We start from the raw sequence: 13,029 nt of genomic DNA on the forward strand, positions 1-13,029 counted from the left end.
GTGTGTGTGTGTCTGTGTGTGTGTGTGTGTTGTTTCGAGATGAAAGTTCCCAGGTCTCCCTTGCCCGGAAAGTCTCCGGAGCGAGCAGGGAAGGCGAGAGAAGCGAAGGTGTCGAGGGCTTGCAGAGAGCGGCGCAGCTCCCGGAGTGAAGCGAGGGTGGAGGCGGTGGCCCTTCCTGCGGCTGGACGGACGGACGGACGACGGACAGACGATACGGCCTCCACCGGCAGGCAGGGGCAGCCTGGAGCCCGCGGGTCTGGCCAGTCCAGCCTGGCCCTCGGGGACAACGGCGTCCAACAGCACTCGAAGGGAGAAGGGATTGATGCTCGGTCTAAACTCTACAAAAGTACAGTCCTACAACAGCTGGGATTTTAGCAGTAACGCTAACTTCTATATGTTTTTTTTTCCTTTTTTATTTTTTATGTTTTGCTTTCCTCTAATTTTTCTTCTATTATATAGGTATTTTAAACTTTTCCTTTTTAAAATTCTGTACAACTATTAGGCTTTTAAGAGGGGGGAAGAGTTAGAAGCATTTACAGACTTTTCACAACAATTATCTTGCCTCATAAGTCCTTTTGTTTCCCCTCCTGTGTTCCTCCCACTTCACGGTTAATGTGTTTTAATATTTTTGTTGCTTTCCCCAAAGATCCACCAATTGGTTCATCCAACAGCTCCATCCAGACATATAATACAGAAAACCATAGGAAAGTGTCATAGACTTGAATGAGGGTAATCAAAGCGCCTCTCAAAGTATCAAAGAACTAGTATCTTGCTGTTTTAAAAGCATTGAAGCATTATTTTTCCCTTTTTTTTGTTTTTGTATTTTTTTTGTATTTTTTTTAATTTTTTTATGACATTTTATTTTCATAGAATCGCTCTAAGCTGCTCCGGGAACAGCTGTAAGGCAGGAAGGAGGTTCCCCTCCATCCCCCCTCTATTTCACATAGAGCTACACATCTGCAATAAAAAGTTCGGTCCTTTGGTCCCTAAATAGCTAAAGGAATGACAGATAGAGATGCTCGTGGCGGCCTCCCAGCCGCCCCTGGGGACCAGGCCCCTCCACACCGCTTGCCCCAGCCTGCCGCAGGCGCCCACGGGCTGCAGAGCCCCAGGGATCGGGAAGCAGCGTCTCTTCCAGCTCCCAGCCCGTCAGTCTCCCCATCTGGTCACAAGTTATTTTGTTTGAAAGTTCCTTTTGTGTGTTGTTTGTTTTGTTTTCTCAGTTTTCTTCATCATCTTCTTTGTGTCGTGTGTAGATTCCCCCAAACACGTGCCCTCTGAACTCCGTAGACGCTAGACTTTCCTTCAAGAAATGTTACAGTCACAGAGAGTGTCTGGAGTCTTCAGCTTGATTGGGATTGGCTGATATGTCAAAGGTGTCATCCAACAGTTCTCATTTATAAATAGAGAGAGAGAGAGGTTTGATTTTTAATGTAGCCCATTCAGCATCCTGCCCTAAAACGAAGAAAATCAGGGCTGATTAAGCCAAGAGAGGAAACACGAAACGCATCCAAACACCAAAAGGATCCTGCCTGGGATGGGGGGTCAGGTGGGAGAATCTCTGGGGGGGCGGTGGAAGGGAAGGGAGAGACCAGCATGAGAATTAGTCATGATCATGATGTGTCAAAAAGAAATCGGCTCTTCCATTCCGCATTAAGAAACCACTGGGAGGTCTCGAGTAATGGTTGGGGCAGAGGCGGAGCAGTGGGGGAAAGGTTCTTGACTTGGGCTCCTTTAGAGTTCTGGGATTTAGGGGTGGCTAGATCTTGGGGAAGAATTTCGGGCTGTGGAATAGGAATTCTTCATTAAACTGATCTCTCAGGGGTCTAGCCCAGATACAATATGTATACAGAAGCCTAGCAAACAAGATAAGGGACAACGGACCATCCCCACCCGGCCCTCCCCCAGCTGTAGAGAGAAAAGAACCACACAGCTGTGATAGGAATTTTGCAAAACCCTTGTCCAGTTAGTTCCCAGCCTTCCCCTACTTTCCCCAGGGTTAGGAACTATTTGCGAGGCTATGTATATATATATGTATATCTGGATATATGTGTAGAATCGATTCACCTGCACATATGTGGATATACATGGATATGTGTGTATGTATATGCATAGATACACACATACACACACACACACGCACATAGTTTTCTCATACATGCCAGGGAATTTTAGAGGAAATTCAGAACTTCAAGGTACTGGATGGGAAAACCTAAAAGAAGTTAGGGTGGGTTTCATCGACCAACTGAAATTAACTCAGACAGTTCTAGATTTTGTTTTGAATGGTGGGTGGGTTTGGGGGGTTTTCTTTTTTTCCAGTGTTTTGCTTTAAGGGGAAAAAAATCATGATCTGACTAGAATCAGAAGGAGAATGCTTAATCATTGTGAATCAACAAATGAGACTCATCTCCATTCTAGCAAGCAGCTTCCACTTATACATGGGGGTGACTGGTTACATCAAGAAAGTTAGAACTGCAAAAGCCCCCGGTTGGTGGGGACAACGTCATGCGTATCAATCCATGCTGGCAGGTTTTTCACACTGTTGATTCAACAAACAGCAAACCGTACACAGCAGTCTAAACAATTACAACACCAAAGAAAATAATAATAAAATTAAAAAAAAAAAAAAACACTTGTCAAGGACCCTTTTTCAGTTGTAAACAAAAAGGTGCATTTTGCTTTTGTCAGAACTGTTTTTTTGTTTCTTTTTCCAAACCAACCAAAAAACCCTCCCAAGCCCTCAGACCCCCGCCTTCCCATCCCACATTCAATTTAGCAGAAGTGGCTACAATACAAACCTTCGAATTGCTACTGGGCTCTCTTACAGAGGCCTCTGGCTTTGGATTCTGTATTTTTTTGATTTAGAATTAAAAAAATCATTCTGGTACTGAAGAGATTTGATTTTTGGGTTTTTGTTTTGTTATTTTTTTTTTTTTTTGGTTTTGTTTTCCCTTTTGAAGTAAGATTTAAAATACCCTAACTGGAAAAAGACCAGACCTAGAAAAGTGTCAATTGAAAAAGGCCCCCAAATTTCTAGAAAAAAATAAAATCACAATATTTTCAAGTGCAAGTAAAATCAACCACGCATAGATATTTTAAAGAAATTTTCCTTATTTTTTAAGAAAAAAATAATAATAGTTTGTACAGTTACATGATCCCAGGTTTGGTTAATTCAGGAATTCATTTTTAGTTTTACTAATTTTTTCTTCTTTTTTTTATTTTTATTTTTTCTCTACGTGACATCTAGAGAAGCATTAAAAAAAAAAAAAAAAAAAACGCTGAACAAGAAAAACCAAACAACAGAAAGTAAAACCACTGCAAGCACCAAGAACGAAACGAAAATGAGCACAGCAAAAAAGATCGTGGCAGCACAAAAGTCAAGAAAATGCACGTGTGATCATGACTGGCCGATCATCAACTGATACAACATCCAAGAAAAACGCTCCAATCACAGCACCTCCACGAAACTTGACGGCAATTGTCATGCAACCGATTCTTAGCCTTGTTACATGACGCCATCATGTCACACTGTGAACTTTGAGTTGATTTGAACTTACGGATGGGGGGACTGTTTCTCCACTCTCATGTGATTACGTGAACTTTATTCCTAGCTCAGCGCGAGACTGTGGTGGATTTGACTGGCCCTGGTTGGGTTGTTGGAATTTGATTGAATGACAAAAGAAGAAAAGATTTATATATATATATATTTATATATGTAGAGAGAGAGAAAAAGAGAAAGAGTGTGGGCGGGGGGGGGGCAGGAAGGGGCAGGGGGAGGGGGCGGGGAGTGTTGGGGGGCAGGGAGAATTAGGTGCAGGATGAAGAAAGTCAAGAAAGAAGTTCAAAATAAAGTTAAAAAGGAAAAATCGTTATACAGCACCAGACCACAGCATCAATCTAAAAGCTCTGATGAGAGAACAGCAGTCAAATCATAAGAAAACTGAAAAGAACTCAAAGGATGGGAGAAGCCAGCAGACACAGGACAAGGGCACAGAACACGCACACACGTACGCACACAGCTGCTTATGCAGACACACACTACACTGTGAACAGCAGAACCTCGCGCGGGACCACTAAGGGCATCCATCATGCGTTGGCAAGGGGAAGGGGGGGCGTGGGAAATCTGGCAAAGGGGCTGGAAAAGTTCAAGCAGCCCCTAGAACTACGGGACGGCAGACAGACCTGGGAGCAGGCCTCTGCTGGTGTCCCCCTGGATCCTGTCCCGCCCACCCCCTCACCATGCCCCGGCCAGCTTTCCTCACCTCCCCATTCTGCGGTGACTTCAGGGCAGGGGGAAACAGTCCCTACTGGAGTGGTGAACTTTGGGGAGCAGAAGGCAGTTGCAGTGACTACTGTCTCCATGGGTGCAAACAGGGAATGCTCCCTGCCGTGGTCCTGCACTGTCCTCCCACTGGGCCATCCTGCCCTGGCAGGCCACACTTGACTGAGAGCACCCACTCATCCCTTCCACTGGCCCTTTATCCTCCAGGTCTCTCTCTCACACACACACACACACACACACACACACACACACACACACACACACACACACACACAGTTTCAAGATTCACATACACACACACAGTTTCAAGATTCATACACACACACACACACACACACACACACACACACACCTCAGTTTCACATGGTCAGGGGCACCAAGGTTGCAGAAACCGCAAAGCCCACCCTAGTGCTGACGGTCCTTCCACATACAACCTCCTTTTGCTCCTCAAGTGGCTTGTAGTGAAATCCTGAGGTCCTAATACTCTAGGGACCACCATTAGGTGCCCCTGGTGATGCTGTGGAGTGCATCAGAGATGCCAGTTCACAGGCTCTAGGTCCCAGGCCTCTGCTTCTGTTCTGCCTTTAACCCTGCACCCCTTCTTCTGAGGGACCCTGAGTGGCAGAGGCCTGGCATACATGGGCGTGGTTAGTCACTTTCAGTAGGCTTCTGTGTACCTCCTCCTGTTGCAGTCTGTGGCCCACCCCTTGGGATTTGGGGGTGTCTAGCCTTGGCTCCCTGGAGCCTGCGAAGCAGATTAAATAGTGGGGCTCCCACCCCCAACTCCACTCCTATCTTTGTCTTCATCAGGGAGCATGGAGAAAAGCCTGGCTGGCCACACCCTGGAGTGGCTGTCTAGTAAGGCCCGACCCAGCCTGTGCTCTGCCTCCACTGGCTCTCCCGTCTCTCCTCGCAACTAGTCCTGCCTGGTCACCTGTCCAGGCTGGGGTCTTTGCTCTGTTAACAGCAGGGCTCCCACACCTGGAGAGCCCCTCTCCCCACCCACCTCCATTTCCAACCCAGGTCACCCTGTAGGTGGGCCCGCTTGGGAGAAAAGGCCTACGAATGAGAACAGTGCCATCAAGTGTCCACTATGGCAACTGCAACCAAGGGCCCCCTTGCCCCAATCCCCAGCACCCCACAGCAGGCACACTCTACACCCCCTCTGCAACTTGGTCCACTCCCAACTTTGCACCAGCGGCCATCACTCCTGGAGCTGGCCAGGGTGCTGGGCTCTAAGAGCAATATCACAGTCCCCTCTTCAAAGCTCAGTCTGGGGGCCAGAGAGATAGCATGGAGGTATAGCTTTTGCCTTGCATGCAGAAGGACAGTGGTTTGAATTCAATGTCCCATATGGTCCCCTGAGCCTGCCAGGAGCTATTTCTGAGCCTCGAGCCAGGAGTAACCCCCGAGAGCTGCCGGGTGTGACCCAAAAACCAAACCAAAACAAAACAAAACAAAACAAAACAAAAGCTCAGTCTGAAGGATATATACTTTCCACTCATTTACCCATAGAACTGGAGATGCAGCTGGGCCTCTGCCTGCAGTGACACCCCTTTCCTGGCAAACACAGGCCCTCGTGTGGAGCCCATATAAGTAAGGGAGCAGCAGTTCACTGACCTGGGAGAGGGACTGGTAGCCAAGTTGAGCCTACTCAGTGTCAGGCTCCATGCTCAGGCCTAAAGCCACTGCTCGGGTCTGCCCAGGTCATCCTACATGCGGGGCCCTGGAGCAAAGACTCGACCCTGGGCAAAAGATTGCCCAGAGCCAATGCCCAGAACCCACAAGTCTCTGTAGGTGAACTTGTGCTTCTGTGCTGCGAGAAGTGTGCTCCCAGGCAGCACATCCCTGTTGTCAGCGTGGTACCCAGCCTGTGCTCATGAGGCAGGACAGGGGACGCTACTGTGAAGTGGGTCACCTTCCCGCCTGTTCTCCTGGTAAAGATTTCTTCCAGAGGATAAGTAGCCACACCTGAGCAGCAGGGGGCCAGGGGTAGGAGGGAAACCAGTAGATCCAAGAGAAGAGGACTTTCATCAATCCCGCAGGGGGCACAGGGACCTACCTCATCCACCAAATTCTGAAGATGCTTCCCCTGTACCTATCCACATTTTCACTTTATAGCAGCAGCCCCTTCCTGGGCCTCTGTTGTCACCCTACCCTGCCACATGCCTCGCTTACCCAATTTAGTTGGGGGACCCCCTGTTCTCTTCATAGCTGTAGGGGGCAACACTCCATCACTCTCTCCCCCTATTATCTTTGCACCTGACGCTGTGGGTCTTTCATGCCCATCTCCCCTTCACTGCAGGCCCGCCAGCATCTACTTTGAAGATGGTCCCTAAGACTGGCTTGCAGAGGCCCTTTAGCACGTTCTCCTTCTCTCTCAGGGCTTCCAGAAATCAAATCTCTCCTCTTACCAGGCTGCACACCTGTCCCCTCCACCCACCGATTTGCTCCTGAAATGCCTCTTTCACCCAGGAATCCCTCAGAGGGAGACCCTGTCCCGGTCTATGACTTGGTGACAGAACATCATTGTCATTGGGCGCCCAAATGGTTCACCGAGGGGGCCTGGATTCCTGGATCCTGACACTATGCACAACCCCCCTTCAGAATATCAGCACCTGCAGCGCAAGGGCTCACGTCAGGTGTTGCGGCCTTGGGGAAGGAAGGTAGGGCGCAGGATGGTGGGCAGGACTGGGCATCCGTGTCTCCAGCAGCCAGGTAGGACCCAGACCCACAGATCACCACTCCCCACTCCCTGTGGTCTCTGCCACCCCTGCTCTACTGTCCTCCTAGCCTGTTGGATCGGGCTCTGATAAAATGACCTCGCCTTGACGCCTGCCGACACTTGGCTGTGGCTAACTCAACACAATCGGCAGCAACGTGTTTAAAAAAAAAATCTATACACTCCAGGCTGAGATCAGGAGAAATGGAAGGGTGCGGGGGGGGGGGGGGTCTCCAGAGATGCACGGCCCTGAGGGGGCTTCGATGCAGGGAGAGGTGATTGGAAGAGGGCCCCTGTGGGGTCTTGGAGAAGGACTCAGCTGATGGCTACAGCTGACCCTGTCCTGTCCCCAGCTTTGGCCAGGTTCACTGACTTGTGAAAGAGTTAGATTGCCAGTGGTGTCTGGAGGCTCGGGCCCAGACCTGGCCTTGCCCTTTGGGGCTGCAGGCTCTGGGGCCCAGCGCACAAGGGAGGAGGGCTCCGGAGCGCAGTGCTCGGGAGGGGAGAGGAGGCGGCGGGTCCGTCCGGAGTGCGTCCCCTTCTTCCTTCCTTCCTTCCTTCCTTCCTTCCTTGCTTTCTTGCTTGCTTCCTTCCTTCCTTGCTTGCTTCCTTGCTTCCTTCCTTCCTTGCTTGCTTCCTTGCTTCCTTCCTTCCTTCCTTCCTTGCTTTCTTGCTTGCTTCCTTCCTTCCTTGCTTGCTTCCTTCCTTCCTTCCTTGCTTGCTTCCTTCCTTCCTTCCTTCCTTCCTTCCTTCCTTCCTTCCTTCCTTCCTTCCTTGCTTCCTTGCTTCCTTCCTTCCTTCCTTGCTTGCTTCCTTCCTTCCTTCCTTGCTTGCTTGCTTGCTTGCTTCCTTCCTTCCTTCCTTCCTTCCTTCCTTCCTTCCTTCCTTCCTTCCTTCCTTGCTTGCTTGCTTCCTTCCTTCCTTCCTTCCCTCCTTCCTTCCCAGGTCCCGTCCCGTCCCCCCCCCCGCCCCGGCGAGCGCCCCGTTACCTGTGCGAGTCCTGGTCTCCCCCGGGGGACGCTCAGTAGGGGCGATTGGCGTCTTTGGGCCGCTTCAGCTGCACCTTGAGCCTCTTCATGCCGATCTGGAAGCCGTTCATGGCCTGGAGCGCGGTCTGCGCGCTGGCCGGGTTGTCGAAGCTCACGAAGCCTGCGCGACACGGGCGAGGGCCTGGGTGTCCACGGGCCGCCGCGGGGTGCGAGAGGGCCGGCGGGGCTCGGGGCTCCTCCCCGCGCCCGCCCGGCCCCGGCCCCGGCCCGCGCGGGCGCGGCGGACACACCTGCGGGTGGAGGCGCTTAGCGGACACTGTCCGCCCTGACAGGAGGGGGCCTGGCAGCGCGAGGGCACGGGGGGCCGGCCTGGGGGGAGAGAGAGCAATGCGAGGGCGCGGGAGGGGAGCCCACGCAGACTCTCGGCCACGCCGGACCCCCGCCTCGCGCCCTCCCGGGGGGCCCGGCCGGAGGGACTCGCGGGACCCCCCGCCGCCGCCCCGCGCCCCCCACCGCGTCGTCCCGGGGCCCCTTCCCCGCGCACCGAGCACCGAGAACGACGTGGTCTGAGCCAGCACCTTGGACAGCGGCAAGGGCTCGGTTTCCCCCGGGCTCCTTTCGAGTCCTCCCTGTCTAATGCTGAGACGGTGGGGGTCCCTCTGTGCCCCCCCCCCCGTTCCTCTTGGAAACAAGCAGCTCCCGGAGATTCATTTCCAAGTTCCCCAGATGGGATTTGGGCTTGCTCTACTCCACCTTCTTCCAGAGGCCCAACTTCATACCTGTTTCCTAAACTGTGCCTGGAGAAAGGGGCTTCTGTGGCCATCCCGGGGTGGGAGAACAGGGGTACGGTCAGGGTCCCTGTTACCTCCTCAAGGTATTCAGTAAATCAATCTGTATAGCTCTGTTTGACCTAGCCTTTCCCGGGATTCATTTGGCTTGGGAAGCTCTGCTCCTGTAAAATGGTATTAGAACCTGCGAAGGGTATGAAACTAAGCTTGGCAGGGTTCCCAGGCATCCTTCAGTTGGGAGGCTCATCCCCAAACGGCCATTAGCATACAAGAGACAGATGTACAGACTTCACCGAAGTAGAAGCTGTTTTCCCGGCCAGCTGTCCCTGTGCCCTGCCCTCCTTCTCCCTAAGTGATGGCAGTCTCCCAGACGCCACCCTCCCAGTCATGCAGCTCAGCAATGGCCTCCATCATGCTTTCCACAGAGCCAGGTCAGACTTCAGGACCGGGCACACCTGCCATACTAGCGAAGATTTGGGAGGTAGAAATGTCCTGTCCCTGGGAGGTAGAAGTGTATGGGCCATTCTTCCACTCTTCTCTCAGCACCCCCTGGCCCATCCTTCCCTACAGCCAACTTCACAGGCAATGCAGAGCAGAGTGGGCTCCAAATAGGGCAACTGTGTTAGACTGTTCTCTCTCTCAGAGAGAGAGAGACAAAGACAGAGAGAGAAAGAGAGACAGAGAGAGAGGGAGAGAGAGAGAAGGGGCTGAACTATGAACAGCTCTCTCATTCTGCTGGGACACGGGGCAAGATAAACCTGTGTCTGGCAAGCAGTAACATTCCCTGAGGGGACAGGTGATGATTAAAGGAGACAGAGGCACTGTCTCTGAGGGAGAAAGAGCCAAGAGATACCAAGTATATCAAGTATAGAAACTGCCCAGCATCTATGGGCCAGTCCAGTCTCCAGAAAACATTGGGGACTGGGAAAACCTCAGCTCGAGGGAACTTTCGTTCCTCACTGTTTAGTTATCAGGACGTTGGGGCAGTGAGGCACTCCCTGGCATCATTCTCCACATTTACTTTTTCCAGAAATGACACCTGGGAAAAGGTAAGCAAGTCCCCACTTCCCAGAACTTGGGTAGCTGCTAAAGTCAGAAGGTCGCCAGTCCCTCAGTCCTCTTTCCCAGACAGTAGCCATGTGTGCAATACATCTCAGCAGGAGGACGGAAAGATCCAGTTCCCATTTTCAGAGCCTGAGCAATTCCCTTTCACAAGGGGACATGAAGATGACCCGCTGACCCCTTCTCTTGTGAATGACACCTCCTCCTGATGGTCCATTCTGGCTAAGTTCCTCACAAACAGCAGTTGGTGTGACCTCCATAACAACCCTGGATAAGGGATGACAACTGATGTCCCACTTCGTGGGTGCAGGACATAGGCTCGGAGAGTTCGACCACTTGCCCATGAGGGATTTCTCACACTGAAGGCCTTGGGGACAGTGAGAGTTGCCAGGAGAGAAGATGGGGCTGGGGGGCCTGAGGAGCAGCTGAGCAGGCCCAGCCCACTGTGTGGGAGCTTGTATTTTTAGGGGATTAGATAAAAAAGTAAGAAAGTAGATCTTTGATGAGAATATCTAATCAAATGTTTTGGGAGAGCCAGTGGAGAGGGAAATGGAAGGTGTTTCTAGAAGGGAAGGCCTTGACCGTGGTGAAATAAAATGAGTTTGTGGCGAGGGTGTGTTTGGATGATGCTAGAATCTGCCTCGTCTCGAGCAGCAGGACTTGGCCATGGCTCTCATGTGTGTGATAACCGAGGAGGCGCACAGACTTGACACAACTGCTGTCCAGGGGATTGTTCTCATACATAGCAGTTATCAATGGGATTAGTGGGCAGGGGAGTGAGGGGCACAGCTGCCTTCAGCTATGCTGTCCCCTGACACAAGGGGGCATGAGTCGCTGGGGTGACCTGTTGCCATAGAAGGTTCTGAGGGTCCTGGAAAGTTGTTCCCAAACTGTCTGCCTGTGGAACTTTTATCCCCTCTGGCACCTCCTCTGTCTATAGTCAGAGTGTGTGTGTGTGGGGGGGGGGGGTCAGCCTGGGGGTGCTGCCTAGCTGACAGATTCAGGTGGCGTTTCTATGGGGGCTCTCTAGACATATCAGGATGGGTATGGACCCAGAAAGAAGGGTGGATGGGGGCCATAGAGGAGGTGGGAGGATTGAGAAAGATGAGGGGCTAAGGCAATGGGAAGCAGACCAGAACCCAGGGGATTCAGATGAATGGGAATTTCAGATAAACCAAGGAGCAAACAGCTTTTCAGTGTGAGTATATCCCAAATCTTGCACGCAACATTCAGGATGAACTTACACCAGAAACACCAGCGGTTCAGTTGACTTTCTCTTCCAACTGCGATCCTGATGATATCCGGAAAACTGGCTCTTACGTCCTCCCTAGTCCCCTCTCCCACCAGGAAAATTCCCTGCCGCTCCTCCTCTTACTCTGTCTTAAAAGTGTCCTCGTGGGACCCTCCCTCACTGCTGTCTTCCCTTTTCCCCAAAGCCTCCTGCTTCATCCATTGATCATGGCCTGTTTCATCCCAGCCGCCCTACCCTTCCTGTCTATCCCTGCACCACCGCCTGCCTCCCTCATGCTCTCTCAGTGCCTGTACAGGGCAACTTGTATGCCAAGCTGAGCTCGGGCCGAGCCTTCCTGAGGATCAGCTTCCTCTTTCTGACTCCTCACCACGGTGGCTCTGGTGGCCTGAGGGGGGTGGAGAGGGAGGGAGGGTTCTTTGGATGGCAGCGGGATGGGGCAAAGAGCAGGGTAGATAGGAGAGGGCAGGGGCAGGGCCGAGAGGTAGGCACAGAATGTCAAGCGAGGCAGACAGGAAAGGGCCTGTGCTGGGCAGTAACCCGGGGCTCAGGCTGGGCTTGGATGGAGGGAAAACTGCTCAGGAGAAGAAAAGGGCTCTGGGAGAACCCTCCACCCCTGCCCAGGGTGCCTTCCTCTTCGCCTTAGGGGGTAGAGGAACCTCAACCTCAACTGGGAGGTGGGCAGATGTGGACTAGGTGCAGTGGGAAAGGATGCCAAGAAGCCAAAAAGCACAGTGGAAGTGAGAAGGAGTGAGAAGGAGGCTGGGCCCTTGGGAGCACCTGAGGGTGGGGGTGGCAGGAGGGAGGGGGTTCAAAGCAGCTGGACACCGGACACTGTTACATTGGTGCAAAAACCGCCCTGTCCTAGGTGAAGCTAGTTGGTTTGTTATCTTTACCCACCAAAGCATTTACTTTGGTTAGTCGCCCGATCCACAAACACTTTCGAGGAGATGACATTACCGAAAGGGAGGAACATCTGCATCAGCTCAGCGTCCCCAAACTCCTGGGGCAGATGGTAGATGAACAGGTTACAGCCCTCGGGCCCTGCGGTGAGGGGAGGGGGCGGGAGGGGGAAGGGATGGCAGGGGAGGGGGAAGAGAGAGACAGAGGAGAGGTGAGCGAGTTAGGCAGCGGCAGCAGGGGAGGGTGGGGGCGAGGTTAGGAGGGGGGGGTCTCATCCAAGATCCAAGGGAGGCCACGGAATAGTGAGGACTTCTGAGTCCCTGGCCTGACTTCTGGTTTCCTCTCTGCCCTTGACCATGCCACAGTTTCTTTTCTGCAAGAGGGATCTGCCACAGGGAGTCTGGCCTCTCTGGATTGCTAGGTGTGAAGCTGGTGAGTGAAGGAGAGAAGCCAAGGTCTGCTAAGCCTTGTAAATGAGATAATGGGGCACCAGTGGTCTGCCTATGGGGAACGGCTGGCCTTCATTCTGCACAGCCCAGGAGAGGTGGGACAGAAAACCCCATGGGGAGGTTGTTGCAGGGGATGAAACTTCCACATTGGCCCCTGGACTCCCCAAGGCCCAGCCTCCTCCCTCTTGGCCCCCTCTAGCCCCACTGTCCCTAGCGCTGAACTTCAGAATTCAGCTTTAGTCTTGAAGGCAGAAACCAAGATTTCACCCTCCGACAGGTAGGCAGAGAGGCTCTGCACTCAGCCATGAAAGACTCCCCATGTCACGACAACTAGGACAGCACTGCCACTGTCACCTGTCAGCACAGCCTGCACTCCCCATGTCAGCAGTAGCCCTGTCACCTACCCCTGGACAGATAAAAACCAGGAGACCCAGAGAGGGAGGCTGTCATCGGCCCGAAGCCACACAGTGCGTCAGGGAAGGGCCAGGCAGTGGGCCCAGATGACCTGCTCCTATCTCTCCACCAATCTGTCATCTGAACACCCCAAATGCTGTCTTTGGATGTCTAAATTTCCTGATAGCCAGG

General features: G+C 52.5%; 2 protein-coding genes across 49 annotated transcripts in view; both read right to left on the reverse strand.

The window, feature by feature from the left end:
* Positions 1–8,494, reverse strand: part of RPRD1A (regulation of nuclear pre-mRNA domain containing 1A) — a 1,137,547-nt gene extending 1,129,053 nt beyond the window's left edge. The window contains exon 1 of one of the 2 annotated variants that reach the window (XM_049769714.1): positions 8,491–8,494. The gene's annotated coding sequence lies outside the window, so the exon portion shown is untranslated. Of the gene's footprint in view, positions 1–8,479 lie in introns of both variants that reach the window. The other variant, XM_049769716.1, reaches the window with a different exon arrangement.
* Positions 8–13,029, reverse strand: part of CELF4 (CUGBP Elav-like family member 4) — a 269,864-nt gene continuing 256,842 nt past the window's right edge. For 16 of the 47 annotated variants that reach the window (XM_049769689.1, XM_049769688.1, XM_049769686.1 and 13 more), the window contains exons 11-13: positions 12,053–12,136; positions 7,994–8,153; positions 8–1,455 (exon numbers count right to left, since the gene is read on the reverse strand). In XM_049769689.1, the coding sequence (XP_049625646.1) occupies positions 8,026–8,153; positions 12,053–12,136 (212 nt within the window). In that variant the 3' untranslated portion in view covers positions 8–1,455; positions 7,994–8,025. Of the gene's footprint in view, positions 1,456–3,553; positions 3,645–7,993; positions 8,154–8,283; positions 8,363–12,052; positions 12,137–13,029 lie in introns of those variants that run through there. The other 31 variants (XM_049769704.1, XM_049769703.1, XM_049769700.1 and 28 more) reach the window with 4 other exon arrangements.

The sequence above is a fragment of the Suncus etruscus genome, chromosome 3 (genome assembly GCF_024139225.1).
Source record: "Suncus etruscus isolate mSunEtr1 chromosome 3, mSunEtr1.pri.cur, whole genome shotgun sequence".
Taxonomy (NCBI): Eukaryota; Metazoa; Chordata; class Mammalia; order Eulipotyphla; family Soricidae; genus Suncus; species Suncus etruscus.